This window comes from Canis lupus, chromosome 19 (genome assembly GCF_048164855.1).
Source record: "Canis lupus baileyi chromosome 19, mCanLup2.hap1, whole genome shotgun sequence".
Classification (NCBI taxonomy): domain Eukaryota; kingdom Metazoa; phylum Chordata; class Mammalia; order Carnivora; family Canidae; genus Canis; species Canis lupus.
The window spans coordinates 3685326-3713202 of NC_132856.1; the positions used below are offsets into that span (position 1 = coordinate 3685326).

At 46.5% G+C, this 27877-nt stretch overlaps 1 protein-coding gene and 1 pseudogene across 8 annotated transcripts in view; one reads left to right on the plus strand and one right to left on the minus strand.

The window, feature by feature from the left end:
• Positions 1 to 27877, plus strand: part of EEFSEC (eukaryotic elongation factor, selenocysteine-tRNA specific) — a 266019-nt gene that overhangs the window by 6859 nt on the left and 231283 nt on the right. For 2 of the 8 annotated variants that reach the window (XM_072784892.1, XM_072784900.1), the window contains exon 1: positions 10912 to 11279. The exons of 1 other annotated variant lie outside the window; for it this stretch is intronic. In XM_072784892.1, the coding sequence (XP_072640993.1) occupies positions 10952 to 11279 (328 nt within the window). In that variant the 5' untranslated portion in view covers positions 10912 to 10951. Of the gene's footprint in view, positions 1 to 10911; positions 11280 to 27877 lie in introns of those variants that run through there. 5 more of the 8 variants (XM_072784891.1, XM_072784894.1, XM_072784893.1 and 2 more) reach the window with 3 other exon arrangements.
• On the minus strand, positions 3196 to 4075 carry LOC140611247 (nascent polypeptide-associated complex subunit alpha pseudogene; annotated as a pseudogene).

The window sequence follows — 27877 nt, forward strand, 5'->3', positions numbered from 1 at the left end:
AAGGGCACAGGAAGTGGTATCAGAGCCTTGGAATATGAAGACATGGACTTTCTCCTCCCCTTAATATTTGCCTTCTTTCTGTGTGTGTCCTCGCTTTAGTGAGTCATTTTATCATGCTTTTTTCAGTTGAAACAGTACCCCAGGGAACCCACAGAACTGCTGTGGAGAGCAGAGATAAACATCAGGGTCAGGCTAGCAAGGGCTAGTTTACGTCTCCTACCATAACCTCCTCTGTTGGGAAACAGTATTTCCATTTCAGCAGGCAAGTCCCACTGCAGCAGGGAAATCTGGTGGCATCTGCTGAGTCCTGGTGTCAGCCTAGGAAAGCAGCCAGAGCCTGCAGCTCCTGAGGGCTCCAAGGGTTCTGTCCTACTGATGTGGTGTGGCAGTGCGCTCAGAGGTCAGGGTAGCCTGGATGGAGGCAGTAAGTCTGACCAGAAGACAGGCACTGAGGTTGTTTATAGTGTAAGTCTTAGTGATCCTCGGGTCTAAGACGTAGAGCAGGCCTGGCAAAAGCCCCCTATACCTTTGATCAGGTGGGAGGGAATAAGGACATATTCATTTATGTAATACATTTGAAAATAGACTCAGTACTTCAATTTAAATGCTCTTATTCATTTCCTATTGCTGTGGTAACGAATTGGCACAAACTTTGTGGCTTAAAGCAACATTTATTCTCTTACAGTTCTGGAGGTCAGTGCCCAAAATGGGTCTCAGTGGGCTAAAATCAAGTGTTGGCAGGACTTCATTCCTTTCTGGAGGATCTAGGGGAGAATCTACAGCCCTGCCTTTTCCAGCTTCTATGGGCTGCCCACATTCCTGGGCCTCAAGTCCATCTTCCATATTCAAAGACAGTTATGGTCAGTGGAGCCTTCTGCCTGAGGTCATCTTTCTGATTCTGACCCTCCTGCCTCCTTAGATAAGGACCCTTGTGATTTCATCAGGCCCACAGGACAATCCAGGATAACCTCTCCATCTCAGGATCCTTAAATCAATCATACCCACAAAGTCCCTTTTTACCATGTGGGGTAACACACTCACAGATTCCAGGAGGGGGCATCTTTGGAAGCTCATTATTCTGTCATGGCCAGGCTCCCCTCCCAGGATCCCATCAGCCCAGATTGATTTCTATAGTGTCAGAGAGCACACTTTTGCATTGTTTTCCCTGGAAACAATTTCAGGTTCTCCTTCAATTGTGCTTACTGGATCACACACTCACTACCCAAACAGTTGCTATGGCTGTTGGACTGGACCTGAGTCTCAGGCTCACTCTGGAACTAGAGGGGAGTCAGTACCCATAGTGACCTGGATGAGAGGCGGTGTGATGCCTCCAAGGAGAATCAAGCAGCCTTTCAGAAAAAGGAAGTGGATGCTGACCAATATAGACTATAAGGATCTTGTAAAACATTATTATGACCATATGCAGGCAGAAGACATGGTGAGTCACATAGCCAGCACGAGGTAGGGCTATGATTTGATACTATGTGGGACCAGCTCTTGCCAGAACACCCTCTTCTTCACCCTGTGGCTACTATGGCATTAGCAGATCTGTTTAGTGCTGGGAATGCCATGTAGCACAGCTGGTGGCCTGAGTGACAGCCTCATCTGAGGTTAGTATGAGACATATTGAGGAAGGTACATGGTTAACAAAATCACCGGCAAGGTAGTTACACTCAGAGAAAAGGGAAATTTCCATTTCACTCCTAAAAGAATCTTCAGAAGCCAAAACCTAAATCAAAGAGCAAAGTATAATAACTTCCTCTGGGCAAATTTATAATTAATCCTGGATTAATTGGCCTTAATGAAGTTGAATTAATTACTAGCTGCTTGTAAAGAACTTTGAACTACCTTTGTACAAAATGGCATTAAAGAAACAGAAAGGAACCAGGATTGCATTAACATTAAGAACAAATCCCAAATAATCACAATTCTGCAGGCTGTTTCCTGTCAATCATTTCCCAAGGACCGCGCCCAGCCTGTGGAACTGTATGAGATCAGCAGTCTGCAGCAGAGAAGGATGTATTTGTGGGCTACAGATTTGGGGGTGAGTCCACTCCAGAAACAGTTATGGAGCATTTGCCTAGGTCAGGCCCTGGGCAATCAAAGATGTGTAAGGGGTCCTCAGCCTACTAAGATTGGGAGAAGAGCTTTGGAGCACCAGCCTGGCCTAAAGCAAACTCAATTCAGTGGGATAGATGTCAGGTTAGAGACAAAATTCACAAGGTTGAGGCATAATGTTATCTGTATTTTTTTTTTCATTTATGGTAGTCACACACAGAGAGAGAGAGAGAGAGAGAGAGGCAGAGACATAGGCAGAGGGAGAGGGAGAAGCAGGCTCCATGCACCGGGAGCCTGACGTGGGATTCGATCCCGGGTCTCCAGGATCACGCCCCGGGCCAAAGGCGGGCGCCAAACCGCTGCGCCACCCAGGGATCCCCTGTATTTTGATGGCAACAGCACCTGCACTTCCCTCCTGGCCCTTGGAGTGAGCGAATAACTTACACCTGGAGAGACAGAGCATTTTCTATCTCTGCTTGATGCATGACTTCATCAGACAAGGTGACTTGGTGTGGGGATGTGGAGTTGCTGAGATCATAAGCTTGGAGGTGCTGGCAGCTATTTTGTCACCATGAGGAGAGAGCCTGCTTGGAAGTAGAAGCAACCCAGAGGGGAGAGGAACAAAGCCGGTGGCTTTATGTCATCATCTGAGCCCCTGGATGAAGCCAACATGAAAAGGGGCGCTTCCTCTTGATCTTTTAGGCACATTTATTTATCTAACCTAACAAACACTAATACAGCACTTACTATACACCCAGCCTTGTCCTAGATGCCAAACAAATACTACTACATTTAATTCTTGCAACCCCATGAGTTAGGAACTATTGTGTCCCCTTCCTTCACAAATGAAAGAACAGAGGCATGAAGAGGTTTTGTAACTTGCCCAAGACACACAGCTTTCAGATGGGAGAGGTAGGATACAAGCACAAGCAGACAGCCACAAGAGCCCGTGCTTTTTTTTTTTTTTTTTTTTTTTTAATGGGACTCGATCCTGGGGCCCCAGGATCACGCCCTGGGCTGAAGGTGGCGCTAAACCCTCTGAGCCACCAGGGCTGCCCAAGCCTGTGCTTTTAACTATACCATAAGCCAGTGAATTTCCTTTTTTTTTTTTTTTTCTTCAGTCAGTTTCATGGAGGGTTTCTTTCTTTTTTTTTCTTTTTCATCCAACAAGAAGCCATAACTTTATTAATGATAGAAACAGTACAAATTTCAAACCGAGCTGCAGTTATTCTTTTGAAACACCAAAAAAGTCCTCATTTTCATACGGTTACATTGTTAATTCCATAATAGCATTTACAATATCATTACTGTTGTTTTCCAGGGCTCAGACTGCCTTTGCTTTTGACATATTTGCTTGTGACATGACCAATTCTATGTCCTTAACCTCTACACCTCTGCTTCTTCACTCTCCTCTTGTACAGTTGGAGTCTGTGTGTTTTCTTGAATGTTTGAGACAGCTTCACCTCGAACTTTGAATTTCTCAGCAGTTGCTAGTTGTGCTTGCTGAGATAAGTCCTCAATCTTGGCTTCCCCAAAAACTATGTAGGTATCTGAAGCTGGGCTCTTGTAGACATCTGGTTTTGTGATGACAAACAGGATATTCTTAGATTTCCGGATAGTGACTCTTGTAACCCCTGTAACCTGTCGAAGACCCAGTTTGGACATAGCCTTTCGTGCCTTCTTTTCACTCCGGCTCTGTTTTGCTCTACTGACTGGTTCTTCATTGATTTCAGCTACTGCTGCCAGCTGGGCTTGTTGTGTGGTTGCTTGTGTGGAATCCTGTTCCTCAAGCTCTGGTTCTGATTCATCACTGTCAGATTCTTTTCCAGACCTTGTCTCAGCCTGAGGCTGTGGCAACTCCTGCTCTGTAGCAGGGATGGTTTCTGTGGCTTCACCAGGCATTTCTGAAGGGAATAAAAAGGAGGCCTGAATTGACTGGCATCCATTCTGCTACCCAACCCAGAGTCAAATATTCTTTAAAAACTCTGCGAAGGGTGTGTAGGGAACGCGGAACCAAAATCTCATGGAGGGTTTCTGTCATTTACTTTCTAAAGCTGTGACTAGTGCAGGGCATGATATAGAGGAAGTTTCCAGAAAGTGTGCCAGGCAAAGGGCATAGCTGGTGGGTGAGTGTAGGGCAAAGTGGATCCATTTGCAGGATTCATGATGGCCAGAGCAGCAAGTGGTGGGCATGGGGTGGGGTGAGAAGTCTATCCACAGGCAACAGCGAGAAAGTATTTATGACTTTCCCACTGAGGACTAAAAACAAAAGGATCTTAGTTCCACTGGTACCTTTAGAACATTATTTTACATTTATTTATTTATTTATTTATTTATTTATTTATTTATTTATATTTCATTTATTTATTCATGAGAGACACAGAGAGAGAGAGAGAGAGAATGGCAGAGACATAGGCAGAGGGAGAAGCAGGCTCCCCATGGGGACCACCTTGCGAGACTTGATCCTGGGACCTGAGGATCACGACCTGAGCCAAAGGCAGATGCACACACACACACACACACACACACACAAAAGGCAGATGCCCAACCACTGAGCCACCCAGTGCCCTTATTTTACATTTAAAAACATATTTACTTATTTATTAAGTAATACTTTGAAATAATTTAAAAGTCAAATGTATCAATGCATTTCTAGTTAAATGCTTCCTGTCCTTCAGCAGATGAATGGGCAAACAAATCATGGTCCGTCTACTCAGGGGAATATTACACAGTAATAAAAAGGAACTCACAATGTGGTTACATGCAAAAACATGGATGAATTTCAAATGCATTGTACTAAATGAAAGAAGCTAGGCTTAGAGACTATCCACAGTCTGCTTCTATTTATATAATATTCTGGGAAACTAAGTCTTGTAGGGATAGGAGCACAGATCAGTGGCTTCCAGGGTTTGAAATTATGGGAGGGTTTGATTACAAAGGGGCAGCGCAAAGGGGTTTCTTAGAGGGCAGTCGAACCGTTCTGTATTTTGACTGTAGTGTTGGTTACATGACTGTGCATTTGCTGAAGCTGATACGACTATATGCCAAAAAGAGTGATTTTCCTGTCGCAGTAATCCAGGTAAGAGATGATGGCTTTAGGCAAATGCTAACAGGTGGTTGGAATCTAGTCACAAAACTTCGGGATGTTTTCATGAATTGGATGGAGAGTATGAAAGGGAGAGAGGACTCATGGGTTGAGCTGCGGTTTGCTGCCCAAGCAACTGGGAGGATGTAGTTCTCATTAACTGAGATAGGGCTGCTGGTGGGTAGGAGAGGGGAGGATAAGACATTCCATTCCCTACATTCAGTTTGAGGTACCTGGTAGGCATTCAAGTTGCATATATAAGCTGCAGTTAGGAGATGTTCATTTGAGAGCTGATGGCTCCTAAAGCCATGACTCAGGGGAGATTACCAGGAAGTGATTGTAGAGAGAGGAAATAAGAGGACTGAGCTATGGGGCCTTCCTGGGTCCATCTTCTGGGACACACTTGTGAGTAACCCTTGTAGGGCTCTTCCACACTGTTCAAGCAAATATAGAGAGGGAGTGCTTTTCTCATACATGTAAACATGTTACACATATGGAAGTGCGCCTTGCTTTTTAAAAATTACCAACATATCTTAGAAGTTGTTCCCAAGTGGTGTACATTGTCTTTGTTTTTTTTTTTTGTTTTTTGTTTTTTTAAAGATTTTATTTATTTACTCATGAGAGATACAGAGACACAGGCAGAGGAAGAAGCAGGCTCCATGCAGGGAGCCTGATGTGGGACTTGATCACGGATCCTGGGACCACACCGTGAGCCGAAGGCAGACGCTCAACGGCTGAGCCACCCAGGCATCCCTGTCTTTGTTATTTTTGAGGGCTATATAATATTCTACTCTATGGAGATACCATATCTCTTCCCTGCGCCCTCCCCCCCCCCCCATTTAAATTTTTTACTGTGGGGTAGCCGGGTGGCTCAGTGGTTTAGTGCTGCCTTCAGCCCAGGGCCTGATCCTGGAGACCCAGGATCAAGTCCCATGTCAGGCTCCCTGCATGGAGCCTGCTTCTCCCTCTACCTGTGTCTCTGCCTCTCTCTCTGTGTGTCTCTCATGAATAAATAAATAAAATCTTAATTTTTTTTTTTTTTTTACTCTGGAAAATTTCAAACATATACAGAAAGTAAATAGAAGAGCACCTGGATGGCTCTGTCAGTTAAGTGGGCAACTCTGGATTTCTGCTTGGGTCCTGATCTCGGGGTGGTGAGATCAAGCCCCACATCAGGCTCTGCCCTGTTCAGCAGGGAATCAGAGTCTGCTTGAGATTCTCCTCTCCTGCCTCTCCCCCTGCTTGTGTGCACTCTCTTTCTAAAATAAATAAATATTTTTTAAAAAATAAAGTAGAAAAATATAATGGACCCTCTCCCCACCCTGACCCATTACCCAACTTCAACAGTGATCAACTCATGGCCAGTTTTATTTCATCTAGACCACCACACACTCTCTTTCCTTCAAATTATTGTTTCTTGGTAACTTGTTATTTTGATGTTATTGCGAACTTACCATAACATCTATTTTAAGGATATTTCAGTATGTATAATATTTTACCGCTGTAAACAATATAGTAAAGAAATACTATAATGTACCTTTTCACAAAGACCACATTCCCTGGTGCCCAAGAGAACAAGGGGCTGGGAACTGAAATACTTTCAAAGAATCTCTCTTGAGGAATGGGTCCTGAACATTGAACACAAATCTCAGCATTACCAGATCCTTTCTCTCGGATCAAACCAAGAGTCAGATGTTTAACCACCCATGCCACCCAGGCGCCCACGCCTTTACATTTCTGGCCCCAATTCCAGTGCATGGGTTTTCCCATTCAGCCAAGCAATTGTCTAACACCAGGTGGGTGTTGCTAAAAGACAAACTGAAGTGTATTAGCAATTTTAAGAGTTTGAGCAAAAATTGATCAGAAGCAAGCAGCATCCTATCTAGCAGATAGAAAGAAAAAAGTACTGAGGAGCTGTATGAAAGATGTATTTGGCAGAAGGGAACAGGAACGAGGAAGTGATACTAGGCAAAAAAGTGGATTGGTTATGGCAAGATTACTTTCCTTTAAAGGATAAGAATCTGTCAAGCAGATTACCTTATTAGTGCTGATCAGGTGATTCCTGATTGACTGGTTGAAGATTCCATTTCTGGGAGAGCCAGAATTGTAATTAAGTTAATTCTCAGTTTGTTGACATAGGGCTTTGCCTAAGTGACTCCATTTTGATCCAGTTGTCTTGCTTTTAACAGTGTTGTTGGGGTTCAGGGCAGGTTGCCCCCAAACATGTCACTTTGGCATATGGATTATTTCGAATTAAAGTTACCTAAGAAACAGCCAGTGCAATAAGCACATTGTGACCCTCTTTTATCTCCTTGAAAGCAGGAAATAAATTTTCCATGTGAAGGGTACCTGGGTAGAAAACATCCTTATCACCAGATAGGGAATTCAGGCCCAGGATTCTGTATAAATAAACCTTGTTTACTTATTCACTAATTTGCTTGCTACCCCAAGCCCAAACTTATTTCTCTTGTCAATTCTTCACAGATTTATTATTTCTTTATCTAAAAGGTAAAACAAAAACAAAAACAAAACAAACAAACAAACAAACAAAAAAACCAACTGCCTGCTTTGGTTGCTTCTTTGTATCTCATATTTTTATGCATTCTCATATGTACAAAACTAAATTTGCTTAGTTAAGCTGTGAATCTGTCTTATGTCAATTTAATTATTAGGTCAGGCACAGAACCTAGGAAGGAGGAAGGGAAAAGTTCTTCCTCCCCCAGTGTCCTACAATTCAACTCAATTCTGTCACTATTTACCTGGAGATAGCCTCAGCTTCTACATGTTAAGGGTTCAATCCTTAACATGAGACTGCCCTCAACTCCTACAGAAGCCAAATGCAAGTCCAGGTTGTCACCTGTGCTTCTGAGGACCAGCTAGCTGTACACTGGAAGTTCCAATGACCCACTCCTCAGGTTCAATGAATTTGCTATAGCAGCTCACAGAACTCAGAGAAACAACGTACTGGATTACAAGTTTACTACAAAAGGATGTAACTCAGGAACAGCAAAATGGAAGAGAGAGGATGGGTCAAGGTATGTGGGAAGGGACATGGAGCTTCCATGCCTTATCTGAGCTGGCCACTTTCCTTGAATGTGGGAGTTCTCTGAACTCTGTCCTTTTGAGTTTTCAGGGAGGCTACATGACACAAGCATCAGTGAATCAATCTTTGGCCATTGGTGATTGATTCAATCTCTAGCTCCTCTCTTCTCCCCTCCAGAGGTCAGGGGGTGGAACTGAGAGTTGCAACTCCAATCACTTGGTTGACTCCCATGGCAGCCAGCCCCCAAGACACCTTTCTCACTGTCATCACAGGAAATTCCAAGGGTTTTTGGAGCCCTGTGCCTGGAGCAGGAGGAAGGCCAAATAAATATTTCTTACTATAAATCACAATATCACAGCCTATAGCTAACTCTCCAGAGCTTTTGCCTGTGACATTTTAGAAGGCCACATGTTCAGACAAGACCCATAGTTCAGACTAGAATCATACTTGGAAAGACATTTTCAGAGGAAGCTTACCATGCAGCTTTTTTTTTTTTTTTTTAAGATTTTATTTATTTATTCATGAGAGGCAGAGAGAGAGAGGCAGAGACATAGTCAGGGAGAAGCAGGCTCCATGCAGGGAGCCCAATGTAGGACTTGATCCTGGGACTCTGGGATCACGTTCTGGGCTGAAGGCAGATGCTCAACTGCTGAGCCACCCAGGCATCCCATCCCATGCAGTGTCTTTTCTCTCTCTCTCTCTCGCTCTCTTTTTCAAAGATTTTATTAATTCATTTGAGACAGAGAGAGAGAGAGAAAGAGAGCAAGCATGAGCAGGGCAAAAGGCAGAGGCAGGGGAAGAAGCAGATTCCCCATTAAGCAGGAAGCCCAATGTGGGGCTCGATCCCAGGACCCGGAGATCATTACCTGAGCTGAAGGCAGATGCCCAACTGACTGAGCCAACCAGGTGCCCCAACTTCTTTTCTTCTGTATGGGTATTTTGTGCGCAAGCACCTAGCAGTAACTTTTCCACAGGTGAGTGCCATGTGCCCAACAAAGCAGAAGTGTCCTATCTGGCCCTTCTCTAAACCCCTCACCTAAGTCTTCATCCTATGTTGCACATGAGTCTTCTCGAGCGGCAGTTGCTTGGTGTTAGCTACCCCAACATGTGTCCTCCTCTCTCCTCTTCCCTGTGCTGCAAGAGGGGCTGAAAAAACCATTATCTGATTATCTCGGAGACTCTGTTGCTAGGGCAGAGCCTGGACCACAGGAGGAGTCAGGGAACAGTCATTGCCACGTGTGACCACATCAGAACATGGCCTGGCTCATCATAGACGGCAAACTGGCTGCCAGGCAGAATTGAGTGGATTTTGTCCTTGGCTAATTCAGTGTTTAAATTAAATGCTAAACTGGTTGCTGACATGTACAGGATTTCATACAGAAATTTCATATAAGGGATGCCTGGGTGGCTCAGTCAGTGAACATCTGCCTTCAGCTCAGGTCATGGTCCCAGGGTCGTGGTATCGAGCCCCGCTTTGGAGCTCCCTGCTCTGTGGGAAGCCTGCTTCTCTCTCTCTCTCTGCTGCTCCCTCAACTTGCGTTCTCTAACTCTATCTCTCTGTCAAATAAATAAAGTCATTAAAAAAAAAAAAAGAAATTTCATATAGAAACACTCTGTTCTCTTGAAAAATGGATAGATGGGCAATTTTGGGCTAGCGTTCCTGCCCGGTATCAATTGTTGGGAACTGAGCAGTGGCTTCCTCCTTGCAGGATGCTCTTCAGGTCTCCAGTGTCCACACTGGCAGGCATCTTCAGCCCTGCCAATCTCTCTCCTTGAGTCATCTGTCCAGCCAGTGAAGACGGCTGTTTGGGACTCCTGGTTGTTGGCTGTGGTTGACAACCTTTTCAGTGGCTCCAGATGCTTCAAGAATCTCCCGAATCTCGGAGATTCTTGTACATGTACATGTACCGTATGTACTCTCTCTCCACTACAATACACACAACCCTTTACATACAATCTGGAGCTCTGCTGCCCCTCCTGAGGCCAGGCCACAAACTCGAAGGGCGAGAATTCCCGAGTCAGAGGTGACATCCTTCCGGGCCTTCTCCAACAGTCTTTCCCAGTCGCCCCCACGGCTGGGGCTGGCTCCTGCTCCGCATTCCAGCCGCAGCCCAATCAGCAACTGGCCGAGGCCTTACCTGACCATTCCTTGTAAACTAGCTGTCCTCCCTTCTCCGGTGTTCTAGCCCTTTTATTTTTAAAGATTTTGTTTCCTGGGGAGAAGGGCAGAGAGAGAGAGGGAGGAGCAGACTCCCCGCTGAGCAGGGAGCCCGAACGCACTCTAGGCCTTTTAATCTCCGCTTTTATTTTTCCTGCAAGGTCCCTCCCTCTCTGAAATGGTCTGGTTCACACATTCGCTCACCTGCTTATTAACTGACCCGCACCCCAGCCCAGGACAGTATAAGGGCGGGAGAGCGCCGTATCCCAGGGCCAGGAATAAGCAGTGCCTGGTACCCAGGGGGCACATGATAAGAGCTCGTTGCATGGATCCCATGGATCTCGTCCCCTCCCCCCGGTCTCCTGGAGGCACCGGGTGGCAGGAGCCACGTGAGAGCAGCGCCCTGCACAGCGACCTTGGTGCAGTCCCGACCCCGGGGACGCTCCTCCGGCGCGGTGAACGGCAGCGCCCGCGGGCGCCCAGAGGGCGGAAGCTTCGGCGCCGGAACGCGCGTGCCGGGCGCGCGGGTTGCGGGAGGGGCGGCTTAACCCGCCGGACCGCGGCGGCGGCGGCGGCGGCGGCGGGAGCGGAGGGCGGCGGCGGCGGCATGGCTGGCCGGCGGGTGAACGTGAACGTGGGCGTGCTGGGCCACATCGACAGCGGCAAGACGGCTCTGGCGCGGGCGCTGAGCACCACGGCCTCCACCGCCGCCTTCGACAAGCAGCCGCAGAGCCGCGAGCGCGGCATCACGCTCGACCTGGGCTTCTCGTGCTTCTCGGTGCCGCTGCCCGCGCGCCTGCGGCCGGCGCTGCCCGCGCCCCCGGCGGCGTCCGGGGCCGAGCCCGAGCCCGAGCCCGAGCCCGGCGAGCCGCAGCTGCAGGTCACGCTGGTCGACTGCCCCGGGCACGCCTCCCTCATCCGGACCATCATTGGCGGTGAGCGCTGGCCGGGGCGGGAGCCGGGCTCGGGCTCGCGGGCGGGGGACGGCCCCCGCCCTGCCGTGAGGTCCCCGGGTCGGGGGGCGGCGGGGGCTCGGCCCGGGGCACGGGGCCCTCCCCGGGTCGGAGGGCGGCCCGCGAGCGGAGCGCTGGGCACCGGCGCAACCGCGCGCAAGGCGCCGCCGTAAAGTTGTTTTCGTTTCCAAGGTGAGGTTGAGCTACACGGACGAGAAAGAAAACTCAAAGACTACCCAAAGGGCGTACGTAAAAAGTGCCAAAAAACATAAGTCTCACTCATCCTTTCTTTGGTCTCCTGGTTCCCGTTTCCAGAGTCACCAGCTGTTCCCAGTTCCTTGTATCATGTCAGAAAAACCCCACGTGAAGACAGGCACGCTCGCGCGTATGTAAACCCCCTTCCGCGTCTTCATGGCATGGTAACGTGCACCCGATACACTATGGTAGTCGCCACCAGGGCTCCATATCCCCACACACATTCCAGTTATTTAGAGGAGGTGAGCGGGGTTGCAGGGACAGAGGGAGACGGAGTCCTAAGCAGGCTCCACGCCCAGCGCAGAGCCCTGGGGGCTCCACCTCAGGACCTGAGACCATGACCTGAGCAGAAATCAAGAGTCCTAGGACTGAGCCACCCAGGCCTCCCAAAGGCCATATTATTTTTGAGTCATGTAGAACTCCATGGTACAGCTGTACCAACGTTTTCTTAACTTACTTAAAAAAAAAAAAAGATTTTATTTGTTTATTCATGAGACATAGGCACAGGGAGAAGCAGGCTCCCTGCAATCCCAGAACCCCAGGATCACAACGTGAGCCAGAGGCAGATGCTCAATCGCCGAGCCGCCCAGGTGCCCTTCTTAATTAACTCTTGATGATGGACATTTATGTTGTTTGCAGTTTTTGCTAAGGATGCTTCAGTGAATTTTCTAGAACAAGTCTGGTGGGGGTGCTAATATATATGTAGGGTGAGCTCCTAGAACTAAACTGGCGTGGGGCAAAGAGCACATGGATTTTCAGTCATGATGGGTACAGCCAAAATGCCCTCCAAAGATAAACCGTTTAATTAATTTTTAATCATACAGGTAATACATGAATACATTCTGCTTGTGAAGAAATGGAATGTTCCAAATTAGGCCAACATCCCCTAATTGCCACTCCTGTTTCTTCAGAGGAAGCCACTATTACACCTTTATGGATTACTTTTCTGGATGCATTTTACCACAGTTAAATCTATGGACAGAGCTTTAAAACTTGCTTTGTTTTTAGAGGAAAATGATAACTAAGAGAAGCACCTCACACAAAAGGGTGTATAGCTAAAAAAGTCTCTTCACTGCTGACCCAAATATTTGGTTACTTCCCTGTTTTCCATCACCTTCTCTTTCCTTCCAATTATATGATATTCTGTACACTTACAAGCACATTATAGGAATATATATTGGGCTGATGGTTTTATTGGCTTGGTGGCGGATGGCCTCATTGGTCACTGGGCATACTAGGTCCCAGCTGTAGTGATGAGTGTGTTAAGTACTTTTACCTTCGTTACCTCCTAGCTGTTCCATGCTGCAGGCAGTCTGAGGTCATTTCCCCATTTTACAGTAGAAGTAGAGGCTCAAAGAGAAGAGACCTGTCCAAGGTCACACTGCCTAAAGTCCTCCACTCAAGTCGTGTTTCAGTCATCAGATGAATGTTAAGGGGCATGTGTGATCCTCTCTGCCCTTTCCCTGTCCCTAACCCTCCCCTTAACTGAATTCTGTTTAGTCACATGCAAGGACATTTAAGACATGTACTCTGAGCCAGTCTAGGTTGGAGATGGAAGCAATAGGTTAAAGTAAAACAAGAAGGCACTTTTAGGTGTTTTGTTTTTTAGTAAATAATGTAGGTAAGTAACAAAGGATATGCTTTTGGAGTCAGAACTGGGCTTGAGGTCTAGGTTTTTCCTTTACCAACTGTATGACCTTTGAACCTAATTTTGGACCTTACACACACTGGCAGATAGTGACCACACAGCTCTTCATTGACTTTGCTTTTCTCACATGCTTGCCACATCCCAGGCAGACCCTACAAGGAACATGGTGGTTACTATTTAATAGTTGAAGCAATTGGGATGTAGGGAGGCTGCTGGTAAGTGGCACAGCCCAGGTCCCTCTGATCCCAAAGCTAGAGCTCTTTCCCATGTTCCCTGAGTCACTTTATTTTTTTTTTTAATTTTAATTTTTTTTAATTTATTTATGATAGTCACACAGAGAGAAAGGCAGAGACATAGGCAGAGGGAGAAGCAGGCTCCATGCACTGGGAGCCTGACGTGGGATTCGATCCCGGGTCTCCAGGATCGCACCCTGGGCCAAAGGCAGGCGCCAAACCGCTGTGCCACCCAGGGATCCCCCCGAGTCACTTTATACTACCCCTGGCCCCCTTCTAATCTATCCATCTACAGAGACACTCTTTGTAGGATAAAATATATCAGGCACGAGCCTTATTCTATGTAACCAAATATAATGCCTCCAAGAATTTGGCAAGTCCTTAGTTTAGACTGTAAAACTCTAGAAGACAAGAGGAGTTTTTTTCTCCTCTTGTACATACATTGTGGTTCTGCTTACTTTTCTCTCACCTCCTGAGTGAGAAGACTTTCCTTACTTTCTTACAGGCATTAAAATGTGACCTGAACACAGTGGAATGGTGAGACTAAGGGCTGCCACTCTCCTTCCCTGCATAGATCAGATTCCCACCCTTTTCAGAAAAATGAGGAACGATGAGGGAAGGGCACTCACATTTGAGTACCTGCTCTGGCCCACACCAGTTGCTAAGAACTCGCATCTGTGCAACAACCCCTAGTGGCAGGAGTGTGAGCCCTATTTTTCAGAAAAAGAAGCTGAAGCTTGGAAAGTAAAGAAGTACCCTGAGCTGGTATCTGCCAAACTCTGCTGCCCCTAACCTGGATCTGGTTAATATCTTTAATTATCCTCATGAGTCATAAATCTCTAGCTATCTTTGCCTTCTTGAGATTGCTCCAGAGGCCAAATCCCTGCCTCTGCTGGTCTCCTACAGTGCTGGACCTTCTTCCCTCCTGATGGCTAGCCCTCCTCTCCCTGCTACTCCATTTCCCACACAGTAGGCAGTGAACTCCTTTTACAGGATTCGTCAGGTCATGATTCGTCAGGTCACGTTGGCCCTCAGCCTCAACACTTTCCAGTGGCTTCTCTTTGTGCTTAGAGTACAGTCCAGCCTCTTTGGGCAGCCCGGGTGGCTCAGCGGCTTAGCGTCGCCTTCAGCCCAGGGTTTGATCCTGCAGACCTGGGATCGAGTCCCATGTCAAGCTCCCTGCATGGAGCCTGCTTCTCCCTCTGCCTGTGTGTCTGTCTGTCTGTCTGTCTCTCTCATGAATAAATAAATAAAATCTTAAAAAAAAAAATCCACTCTCTTTGTGGGCTGCAGAACCCATGGTCTGGCTTCCGTCTTCCTCTGAGCCTCCTCCCTTGCTCCTGACCTTCAGTCTCACTGGCCTCATTTCTGCTTATTGAATGGGCTAGTCTTTGCATCTACTGTTCCCTCTTTTTGATACGTCTGGCTCCTCATTTATATCTCAGCTTGAGTGTTCCTTCAAAGAGGGCTCCTCTGAGCTGTCTAGCTAAAGTATCCTCAGCTCTCTCCCCCATGTACTTTCTCATGTCCCTGTTTTACTTCTGTACAGCCCTTTTCACTATCTGATACTCTATGTGTTTGCTGGTTGATTGTCTCTGTCCTTCTACGAGACCAGAGTAGGAATCATTTGTGTCTTATTTACCAGTGTATTCTCAGGGTTTGGGCCAGAGCCAAGTGTGTGGTAGGCATTCAGTAAGTTTGAATGGATGAAGCTGTGTACTACTTCCTGGGCTGGCTGGTAATAGTGAGCAGAGAATTTTCTTCCTGGGTTAGTGGATAGAAAGCAATCAGCATGGGGCCTGGCCTAGAGTAGGTGCATTATGCATGTTGATTATTTTCCCTCCCTCTAGGAGCTAACAGCAGAGCTAGGGAGAGGGCACTGTCTGATGCGTAGAGTGACCTATCAGAGCTTTTTTGCATACAGGACAAAAGCAGGAATAACTCACTTTGCTGGGAGGTGGGGTATAGGGTACATGGGGGAAAGAAGAGCTTTCCTAGTAGAGGAATTGAATTGCCTGGGCAGGGCACTGTGGCTTAAATCTGCATTTTTGTCTGTTTAGAGTCAGAGGTAACAGCTAGCATTTAGTTGTGGCTGGAAATCAGCTTGGTGTGTGGGGTGGTGTGACAAAGATGAAGGTAGAAGGAAGGGTTGGTGGGCCAGATCCTATAGAGTGGTAAGTGTTGAACTTAGGTTAGGCCCTTTGTGTAGATTTCTCTTAAGAGCCTTGGAAGGCTATTAAACAGGGTTGTGACAAGATCAGGCCCAAGCTTTAGGACGATGCAAGATTGCCGAACAGGGACTTGTACTGGCAGCAGGCAATACACCTATACCTGGGATTGCTGGAGGGTTGGGCTCTTGTTAGAGTTCCTGGCTTGCTGTGAATAATTTAGACCTCTTGCTGAATACATTATCCCCAGTAGAAGAAAATTAGAATGATTGTCTGAGTTCCATGATGATATCTCTGAAGTTTAATATATCTTTTTTTTTGAAGTTTAATATATCTTATATTAAAGCCAGTTCTTTTTAATTCTATTGCTACCCCCCCCACCAAGTATTTTCACTACCCAAAAGAATCCTTCTTAACATAGAGAAAATTGGGCTTTATATCCTTGATCCATGTGGCCATAGGTAAAACTCCTGTGGCACTGGATGGGGTGGGGGAGGTTAATAGTGGCAGTAGTACTTAGCTTTTATTTAATACTGCCCTTATGCTTTTTTTTTTTCCCCCCTTTAACACTCAAAGCAGTCTTGTGAGGTATGAGGTGATATTCCCATTTTATGGACAAAAAAAGGCTCAGAGAGGTCAGTCAGGGAGCACAGCACAGTTTGTAAGTGTGAGGGCTAGGTTTGAACCTGTATTGATCTGACCACACAGCTCCTATTCTGGCATTCTCAATGGGAATGAAAAAGTGTATCCGTCCACTCCAGCCCCCTATAGTAGTGTTTCAGGGCAATATTTTTCTCTAATCCATTTTAGAGTATAAATCTTTAAGGGTTAGAACTTCAAAAAGATTCAGTAATGTATGTTTTAAAGACTTGGGTGGGGGTGAGGGACTTGGACCCATCCTCAATCTAACTCTGGCAGGAAAGAGGAGAGCTGAAAAATGCTGGTATCTTGGCTTGGCAATTTATAGTCCTCTTGTGGCTGCTAGGATTAACAGTGTATTGTCTCCTGGTCTTTTGTTCCAGTTGTTAATGAATAGCAGCTCTTCTGCTATGACTTGTCGCCCTGATCCCTTGCCTCCTCTGCCCACCACTTAAATGGTGCTTCCAGCATGGCTTGGACTCTCTCTGGGTCCTCCCTGGCTGGAGCTGATGAGAGCTGCCAAAGCCTTGTAAGTCTGACTTGGTTACTCTCTTTGGAGGGAAAACAGCAGCCTCTGGGATCTTTGTCCCTGCTGTCTGGGAGAAAACATTCTTTGTAAAACTTAGGCTACTTTACCTTCTCTGTTTTTCCAACTTTCTGTGCTCTTGGCGCCAGTGTGGAGAAAGTGCTTGTCCCTTTGGCTTGTTTATTGAGGAGTGTGCCCTGCAGTTTTTCTGCAGTCTGTCTGAGATACTCTCTTTGGACCCATGAAACAAGGCATGTGAGTGAAATGTGTGTTTTCCCATTGAGCATCTACACAATGCCCAGAAAGCTTCGTGGTAGCCGTATAAGCAGAGGCAACTAAGGGGATCTGCTGTGCAAGGAATTTGGGCATTACTCTAATGTAAAACCAGCCAGCCAAACAAAAAACCCAATTTTGGTTTTCTCTGCCTCTGGTCTTTCTATGAATCTGTGCAGCAATACATTGTTATATTATGGTATTCATATATGTGTGTCCTAAAATATTGAGACATACTTAAAGGAGTTGATATAAGTGGAAATACTTCTTTAACCTTAACTTATTTAGCTCCTGGAATCTGTCAGGCTTTGGTTCCCTGCACCTTCATGCTCACTCAAGGAGAGCTGCCTTTTATTTTCTCTTCTTTGTTAAACGGAGTGTACCAGCATGCCTGGGTGGCTCAGCGGTTGAGCATCTGCCTTCCTCTTGGGGTGTGATCCTGGTCCAGGATCGAGTACTTCATTGGGCTCCTTGCGGAGAGCCTGCTTCTCCCTCTGCCTGTGTCTCTGCCTCTCTCTGTGTCTCTCTTGAGTAAATAAAAATCTTAAAAAAAAAAAAAAATGCGTACCATAGCAGAAGATTCTCCTCTGCAGTGCCAATTCTGGGATGCTCTGTACCATCAAGTAAAGCTGGGGCCAGTACTGGTGTCTCTTGTGTTAATGTGCTTAAAGCCTCTTTTTGTCCAATAGGAAGTTGGCTGCACTCCGTGCCTGTGTTCAAACACAAATTTTTCCGTCTTGCCTGCTACCTTATCACTCTCTGACCCCTCCTGATCTCCTTCCAAGTGGGAGTGCCTTTAGCTGTCTCTAGGAGACTCTCAAGTTGAGCTTTGTCTGTAGCACATTCTCCTGGCGCTAGACAGCGGGTGACTTTGCTTTGGTTTGGGTGACAGTGTGGAAGTAGCACAACATCAGAGACGCAGCCTTGAGTTTAAATTAATGCAGAATATTTGAGCAGGAACCAACAGGAAAGAAAAATGGAAGCAGGTAGTCATATTTCATTCTGTTGGGGTACATTTTTCTTCTCATGGGGCTTGCCCTTGAGAACAAAACATATCAAATGTTAAATCAAAGAATATTTTTGTAGTCATGCTAGGAATAGAAATAATGCAAAGACTTTGCCTTCTGGAGGCAAATATTTTGCTGGAAGGTTATAATCAAAGTCAGAAGGAAATCATAGGCACAGCTTTTGGTAAAGCTGTAATCATTTAAAATTAATCGCTTTTAAACTTTTTACTTAGCATCTCTTTTGTTTTCTATCTTCTCTGTCTCCTGGGTTTTTCTTCAAAATCACTTCATCCAGGTTGGAACAAGATTTGGGCAGGCATCCCAGGAAACAACTCGTAAATTAAGCCCTGAGACACATTCCCTGCTCAGTCATTCTTTTGTTGGCTGGAGCCTCTAACAGCCTAGGGATGAGGCACCCTTGTCTTAGAGCTTGAGTCTGTTCCCTTTGACCAGCAGGCCTTTGAGACAGTGCCCAGGGTGACAGTGTCTGTAGCTCTGGTGCTCCGACTAATCCCGAGGCCTGTGACCTCATGAGGCGGAGCCTGGCATTTCTGAGATGGCCTTAGGGTGGGGCGAGGAGCAGATATGAGCTCTGTTAGGGTCCGGCTCAGATGGCACCTCCTGTCTCTCCTGCTCTGTTGTAATGGCTGGCTTCTGCTTATTCTAGTGTTCCCATTGGCCTGGAGGCTTCTCAGGGACAGAGACAGCATCTGAATTGTCCCAGTAGCTCTAGGGCCAGTCCAGGGCCTTGCACATAGTCGATATTCAGTAGTATTTGTAAACATTTTTATTGAGATATTCACATACCATAAAGTGCACCCATTTCAAATGTACACTTCGGTGGTTTTCAGTACATTCCCAGAGTTGTGTAGAGTCGTTGCCACAATCTGAGTTGAGAATATTTCCATCGCTACAAAAGAAAACCCAGACTCATTAGCAGTCACTCTCCATTCTCCCCTCCCCGAGACCTAGGCAACAACTGATCTACTTAATGTCCACAGATTTGCCTTTATTGGACATTTCATAAAAATGGAATCATCCAATATGTGGCCTTTTGCATCTATCTTCTTTTAATCAGTGTGATACTTTCAGGGTTCATCATGCTGTAGCATGGAATATATATACTTAACTCTTTTTTTAGAAAACAAATTTTAAAATGTTAATTATGGAAAATATTATATAAAACTTACCATCTAACCATTTTTTAAAGAGGTAGAGGGAGAGAGAAAGAGGAAGGGGTGAGGAGGGGCAGAGGGAGAGAGAGACTCTCAACCAGACTCCACACTTAACACGGAGCCTGATTTGCAGCTGGATCTCATCACCCTGAGATCATAACCTGAGCCAAAATCAAGTCAGATGCTTAACTGACTGAGCCAGTCAGCCACTGCAACTGTCTCACCATTTTATTTTATTTTTAAATATTTAATTAATTAATTAATTAATTAATTAATTAATTTATGATAGACATAGAGAGAGGGAGAGAGAGAGAGGCAGAGACATAGGAGGAGGGAGAAGCAGACTCCATGCCTGGAGCCCGATGTGGGACTCGATCCCAGGACTCCAGGATCGCGCCCTGGGCCAAAGGCAGGCGCCAAACCACTGAGCCACCCAGGGATCCCCTGTCTCACCATTTTAAAGTTATAGTCCAGTGGCATCCATCTTCAGAACTCTTTATCTTAAAAAACTGAAACTCCATATCCATTAAACAGTAATTCTCCCTTCTGCCTCCCCAAGCTGTACTTCATTCTTTTTATGGCTGAATAGTATTCCAGTGTATTGATATATTGCTTCTTAATCCGTTTATCAGCTGAAGGACGTTTGTATTGTTTCTGCTTTTTGGCGATTATGGATAAACTTGCTCTGAACATTTGTGTACAAGTCTTTGTGTAGACATGTGTTTTTATTCCCTTAGGTATATACTTAGGAATGGAATTATTGGGTCATAGAGTAACTTTCTGTTTTTTGAGGAGCTGCCAGACTCTTTTCCATAGCAGCTGTACCATGTTACATTCCCACCAGTTGCATACGCTGATCCAATTTCTCTACATCCTTACCAATTCTTTTTTTTTTTTTTTTTAAGATTTTATTTATTTATTCATAGAGACACAGAGAGAGAGAGAGGCAGAGACACAGGCTCCATGCAGAGAGCCCGACGCGGGACTTGATCCCGGGTCTCCAGGATCATGCCCTGGGCTGCAGGCGGCACTAAACTGCTGCCCCATCCTTACCAATCCTTGTTATTGTCTGTCTTTTGGATTATAGCCATCATGGTGGGTGTGAGGTGCTATCTCATTGTGGCTTTAATTTGCATTTCCCTGATGGCTAGTGATGTTGAACATCTTTTCATTGCTTGTTGGCCATTTGTATACCTTCTTTGGACAACTGTGTATTCAGATCCTTTGATCATTTAAAAAATTATATTTGGTTTTTATTGATTCCTTTATGTATTCTGGATGCCACCCCCTTATTAATAGATGATTTGCAAATATTTTCTCTTATTCCATGGGTTATCTTGACTCAGTAATACTTGAGTTAAACAATTGAGTTGAATTTAATTAAATAAATGAATATATATCGAGAGGATTAAATGTGCCCAACACATTATCCGGGCTGTAGTAAGCATGTAGTAAGTGCCATTTGCTTGTGTATGGAAGATCTGTTGGGCTTCTTCCTGTCCTTTTCCTGGATCTGCCCATTTCTGTCCTTAGTGCCTGGTAGGAGATGGGTTGTCCTGTCTGTTCATCCCATAGTAGGATCTCATTCCATATTAGAGTCTTGTCCAGAGTCTGGCCTGCAGATTATTTTGGTGGACCATGTAATATTTAGAATTAAAAAAAATTCATTGCTAGTATTTAAAAATCAGGAGATCTAGAGGCACCTGGGTGGCCGTCAGTTAAATGTCTGACTCTTGATTTTGGCTCAGTTCGTGATCTCAAGGTTGTAAGATTGAGCCCTGCATTGGGCTCCGTGCTGGGCATGGAGCCTGCTTAAAATTCTCTCTCCTTCTCCCTCTGCACTCCCACTCCCACTCTCCTCAATCAATCAATCAATCAATCAATCAATCAATCAATCAGGAGATCTCATTTAGCAACCCAGATTCCTGGCTTCTTTAGAAACCTAAGACTTTCATATCCGCAGAGCCATGCTCCAGTGTGGTGGCACTGGCCTGGAGCTGAGTAGAAGGGGCATGTGCTCTTTAGATTGCTTGGGCCCTGTAGACACTGGGCTTGTAGCTCCTATTTTGAGGTCTTTTGTCAGCCTCTCTGATGGGAGAGGATCAGATGGCTTTGTTAGTGTTTTCGTCTATTTATTCAGAGACTTTACAAACATATATTGTACACTGTTTGGCTGTGAGGGCAGATACAGACGTGCCTATCTTCAGGGAGCTAATGGTCTGGAGGGGCAGGGAAGAGCAGGAGGCAGTGCCAACAGCAGGTTAAGATAAGATGCAGAGTCCTAAGGGCTTTATAAAGAGGCGCTTAAGATATGATTTCTTCTGCCTGGGACAGGCAGGAAGGGCATCCCTCAGGAGAGGACCTGGGCTGGGCCTAGAAGGGTGACCTGGAGATTTCCAGGCAGAGAGGAAGAAAGCAGAGCAGACCAAGGGAGCAGCCTGAGCAGTCAGAGGTGTGTGAGCAGATCTGGTCGAAGAAGCGGGAAGTGGTAGGAGGCAAGGCCAGGGCGACTGAGGAGGAGGGACTGTCCTGTCAGCTTTGAAGGATGGCTAAGATTTTCCTAGTGGTGAAAGTGAGATGAGAGGCTTTCCCGCCAGAGGACTCAGAGTGGACAGGGACACAAGGGTGAAGGGAGGGCTGGAGTGTAGAGCTCACAGGGAAGTAACAGGGTATGAGGCTGAGCTCCTTGGGTCCCAGAGCTCGGGAGCTTGGACAGCTGTAGTTGGAGGCAGGTGGATGGTTTTTAAGCTGGGAGATCCTGCCGGCTTTAAAAGAGTCTTGGCGGGGGGGGGGGGGGGGGGGGGGGGGATCCCTGGGTGGCGCAGCGGTTTGGCGCCTGCCTTTGGCCCAGGGCGCGATCCTGGAGACCCGGGATCGAATCCCACGTCAGGCTCCCGGTGCATGGAGCCTGCTTCTCCCTCTGCCTATGTCTCTGCCTCTCTCTCTCTCTGTGTGACTATCATAAATTTAAAAAAAAAAAAAAAAAAAGAGTCTTAGGGGGATCCCTGGGTGGCGCAGCGGTTTGGCGCCTGCCTTTGGCCCAGGGCGCGATCCTGGAGACCCAGGATCAAATCCCACGTCGGGCTCCCGGTGCATGGAGCCTGCTTCTCCCTCTGCCTGAGTCTCTGCCTCTCTCTCTCTCTCTCTGTGTGACTATCATAAATAAAAAAAATAAAATAAAATAAAAATAAAAGAGTCTTAGGGAGAGGGCCTGTGACGAGTGGTCTGGGGCCATACATCCCTCTCCTCATTCTGATGGGAAGAGGGACATAGAGCAACCATAGGCAGAATGGACTGCCTTAGCAGGGAGAGTGTGGCTCTGGGGGTACAGAGGTGGAGTGCAGAGCAGAGGCTGAGGAAGGTCTCCCTCTCAGAAGGGAAGAGGGGGAATGGATGCTTTGGGAACATCTGTTGTTTGTTGATCACTGTTTTAGACTCGTGATGATCTCATTGCAACCTGCCAGCCAGAGGTGGGAGATTTCCCTCTACATTGTGCAGCCCGCAGAAATGAGACTGCAGAGGTCAGTAGAGGGGATTAAGTCCCCAGGGAGCCAGCTACTGAGGGTTTAGAGACCCTGGTGTGCCAAGAAGCTGCCCTCAGACCTTAGCCCATGACTACTTTGGTAGGAGTTGTGGCTTGTGAGAAGCAGTTATATATATAAGTCAGTTTGTCAAAAACAGAGATTTCAGCTTCCATTCTCCCCTGGATTATTTGAGTTTTGTTTTTTGTTAATTGAGTCTTTTATTTTCTTGTGCTGTGTGATTAGGCTCCTGCTGCTTTGAAGTGGCCTTAGTTGGGTGGGGAGAGAGTGGGGAGGACTTAGTTAATCTGGTGATCCTCTCTTGGCAGGAGAAGAAACAAGTTTTGCTATTAAGAGAGAAGTTGACTTTCCCTCTTTCCATATCTCTTGTGTTGTGATGATGCCTCTCTTGTCTTGGGGCCTTCAGGAAGACTAAAATAATTTCCTTTGTCTCTAACCTACTTCCTGAGGATATTTATTTGGTGGCATACACAGGTGCTACCTAAAGATAAACCTGCTTTTTTTCTTTTAAAATTAGTGCTTGGAATTGCTAGCATTGACCTGCTTGGCCTCAGGAACCTGTCCTATCTGGCCTTGTGGCTTTGTTCTTCATCATAGATTTATTTGGGTTGCTTAAAGCTCAGGCAGGGTCAGTGGCTTGTCCTTGGTCATCTGACATTGGGACTAGAGCTCTACCTTCCCAAGTTATATTGCAGTGTGGCACTTAAAAAAAAAAAAAAAGCTCTGCTTGTGGTCATTTCTAGGTGATTTTCAGGTTCTTTTGCCTTAAGCACCAAAGGCCCTTGTGTGTGTGAGCATGTGTGCGTACTCGGTGTACCCTATTCTCTGAAATGATGAGCCAGGGCACATTCAGAGATAGTCTTCAGAACTTGCGCTCTAGAGAAAAAATACTACTTAAGACCTCTATTTCTTGAGCATTTGCACAGACAAGTAGGATGAAAAAAACCAGGAACAGAAGCTGGTGTTTGCCAGTACAGACATTGTTACCATGCAATCAGCATGGGCGAGAGAGAGGGCTGACAGACACTTTGGCTATGAGTGACAGTTTTTTGGAAATCTCTAAAGGGCCTAGATTAATACTTTCCAACAGATGAATGTGATGATGGGAATGTTCTCTGGTGGCACAGTTCAGCATGGTAGCTGTGAGCTGCATGTGGCTAATGAGTACTAGCACTGTGGCTAGTGCAACTGAGGAGCGGGATGTTTCATTGTACTTAATTTTAATTAAATTTCAGTAGGAAGTTCTAGATCTGTATATCCAACCGCTTATAAGGCTGGTTTCCGCATCAGTGAACATCATAGGCCCTCAGATTCCACATCCTCAAGACCACTCTCTCCACTTCTCCTTTCCAGGGAATGATACCTCCGTTCTCCTAAGTCATGACCTTTTTTTTTTTTTTTTTTTTTTAATGTTTATTTATTTAGAGAGACAGTGTGCAAATCAGGGGAGGGGCAGAGGGAAAGAGGGAGAGAGAATCCCAAGTACACTCCCTGCTGAGCATGGAGCCCGATGGGGGGCTTCTATCCAATGACCCTGAGATCGTGACCTAAGTCAAGACCAAGAGTGGGATGCTTGACCAACTGAGCCACTCAGGTGCCCCAGGGCATGACCTTTGCAATGATCCTCAGTGTGTCTTCCTTCATATGAATCAGTGACCAAGTCTTGTCCCTCCTGCATGTCCTCCAACCTGTGCAGTCTTCCCCATCACTATAGCTGCTCCCTTAGGACAGGCCTCCATTAGTGCCCAAGTGGATGAGTACAGTGTTCTTTCATGGTCTCTCTGACTCCAGCCCCCACTCTTGACACTATCCTCCCCTCTAGCCAAGAACACTTTCTAAATTGCTAATATTTACCTCCTTGGTTTAAGTCTTGAGTTGCTCTCCATTGGCATAAAGGCCAAATTCCTCAGCATGGCTGACGTCAGGCCTTCCTGATGGTTCTCTCTCTCTCTCTGTCTCTCTCAGGACTTTTGGCTTGATGAACTACTTGCAGGTCTCTAGACAGACAGACCATGCTCTCTTGATGCTGTATCATCTGGCTACGTGTACGTTTCTGGGAAGCCTCAGTGTTGGCTTTCCCCAGCCTAAAATAAGGTGACCCTTGTTTGAGGGCCTGTGACATCCTGTCTGTCCTCTAGGATCTCATTTTCTCCCCAGCTGTTGTCATTTTCTGTTTATCAGGTTCTGTTTTTCACTGGACTTGATCTCTTTGAGGTCAGGAACCTGTTCTCATTCAACTCTGTCTGCAGGAGACTGAGACCCAGGTTGGCCCCGAGTCATTGTTTGGTGCAAGCAGACATGAGTGAGTGAAGGGAGGATGGATAAGGAGGTCATTTCCCACTGCCTGCAGCAATTACCCACCCTCCTGGGGTGCTTGAAACCAGTGGCCACACAGAGTTCACAGTGGAGGAAGCCTGCCTTGAGGTTAGACAAGTTCATCTTTCAGTGGAAATTCAGTCCTCATATTTCATTTTCAGGCCACTTTGCGTAGCAAAGTAGTTTAACTCGGAGCAGATTTCTGCTGTGCTGATGGTTAATTTCATGGCCCACAGAGGGTCAGCACACTAATGCCGGGAACACGGCGACCTCAGTGCTGCTCACCGCACACGGTGAGGGCCCGGCAGCCCTGTTGTTTTAGAGAAGCAGTTTTCAAACATCCTTCAACGGGCTGATTTTGAGTTAACAGGGGTGACCTTTTCAAGAACATTTTTAAAAGCTATAACATAGATCCCTCCCAGACCGTATATTTTCCTTTCTCCACGCAGTTCAAAGGAGCTGGGTTGTCTCATAGGTTTTTGCCAGCAATCTTCAGCTTGACCCTGGTTGTTTAAATCTGCCGGAGGAAATTTGAACAAACTTGTACTTTGGTAATTCTTCTGCCTCTGTGAACCTTTAACCTTAAGGTTTCTTTCAGAGCCAGGGGCTGCATTGTCACCAGTCTTCCCTGCTGGGGCTTTCAAAGGGCATTGTCTAGTGCGTCTGTTTTCACTTTGCTACTGGAGTTCTTTTGAGGAAGGGTATTAATTCAGACCTGATTCTGAGACAGGACGAGGACTTTTAAACTTGCCCCAGAGCTTGGGGATGGGGAAATGAGCATAATGCAAGCCTGTGGCCGTTGCCAGTGATTGTTCTGCAAATAGGCTTCGAAGGTGAAGGGAGAGGAGGCCCTCCAGAGGTAGCCTGGGTGTGCTGCCTGTCCAGCGGGTGACCCTGGCTCTGCCCAGGGCTGGTTTGACAATGTGACAAGCAGAGGTTCCTGTCTCTGATGGCCACGCTTTGGGCCTGGAGTTCCTCCTGAATGGAAACTTCCTGGAGCACTAGGTCCTTACAAACCTGGGAGGACAGATGGGAACCGTTATAACATGCTTGCATGGTATGAAACTTGCTGGGGAAAGAGAAAACGGCTCCCTGAGGCAAAAGGGTAGGGATGTGGTGCTGCTCCTGCTGTCCTACCCCCAAGACTCCGAGTCGCCCTCATCAGTTCGCAGATTCACCCTTTAGTTCTTCATGTGTTCTCTTGAGGAAAAGCCCAAGGAGACCTAAAAATGTGTGACATCACAGTCTAGGCCCCTGTGGTCTTCGGGCGCTGGTGTCTTGGGTGTTGGAGTGTCAGACCCTGACTTGCCCAATCCCTGCCTGGGTAGCTCCTTGTTTGTTCTGTCACCTTCTCGTGCAGTAGGTTGGGGCCTAGCCCCTTGGCTTTCTTTCATTTCTTTCCCCAAGATTCTAGTGTCCTAGGGGACCTTACTCCTTGAGATCAGACATTGTAGAAGGAAAGGTGTGTCAATACCTCAGTTAATTCATTCAACAAATCCGGAGCAACCTCCAGCTAGGAATTGGGTTTCTATGCAAGGCAGAAGTGGCTTCTGCTTTCAGGTGGCTCACCACCTGGTAGTGGGGGTGGCAGATGTTACAGAAGTAAGTAGAAACATATGGCATTGAAAATTGTGATAGTGCTTGAAGAATGACACAGGATGCCCAGAGAGGGACACAGGGACGTGGGGAGTCTCTTTTATTTGGGGGCTTGGGAAGGCCTTTCTGAAGAGAGTAGCACATGGGAGGGTTTGGAGGCAGGGAAAAGTTGGGACTGTGGTATAAATGAGAAGGGACTCTAGCTGACTGTGCCAGAGCCGTTTTCCACAACAGACAACTGGTGTGGGGCTGGCATATAGGACAAATATGTATACTTGAGTTGCACGTCAGTCTAAGGACAGGGAGCAAGGAGGAGGGAGACTGCCAGCCTTCTGGAGGTAAATGGTCTCGGTGTAGCCATCCTTGGTCTTTACCCACCTTTACTCCTGTCCACTTCTGGTACTGATCCCTCGTTTTCTTCCCATGGTAGAGGGCAGGGCTGAAGTGGAAACAGCAGTTGGCAGATGATCCTGGCATACAGAGAACCAGACAGATTTCACTGCTCTGTGCTTGTGTTTGGCCACTTAACATTGACTACTCATGATTTATAAGCCAGGTGAAGGTTAAGGATATATTCCTAAGGCACTGAACCAAGCACCGGATATCATAGATGGTAAGTGAAGTAGCTGAAGTCACTGGTACCCAGCCCACCTTTGACATCTGGTCACAGCCCATGGAGCACACTCCCCTAAATATTATCTCCATCCTTTTCTTCTAGGTTGCTCCCTGGGTTGAAGGCAATGTATTGGGAGCAGATTCTGCTTTCTCTTTCTACCCCAGAAGTGAGTTTAGCAGAAGATCTGGCCGATCCTGGATTGTGCCTGGAAGGGTACAGGGGTGGGTGCAACATTTTGATGGTTTGTGGTTCAAAACTGGAACTGAAGATCCACTTAGAGAAGACTAGGAACTTACCCTGGAGATTCCTGCCAAGTCGACTTGGCCTGGCCCCAGACTTGAGTGGGTATTTTTCTGCCTTTGATTTTTCTTAAGTTATTTAATAAGGGACAGTAGTTCATATCCTTTAAAGCTCTCTTGGGATGCCAGTTTGGTCTTCTGGGAACAGCTGTGTCCCCAGGTTGGAGGAGAGAATGTTTGCAGATAACTACAGCAGATTGGGACTCTTCAGGAAGAAGCAGACCATATCACTGAACCTTGGGGGATTCCTTTGAGAAAGAGCAACCTCTGGGTTCCCTGCCTTTTTT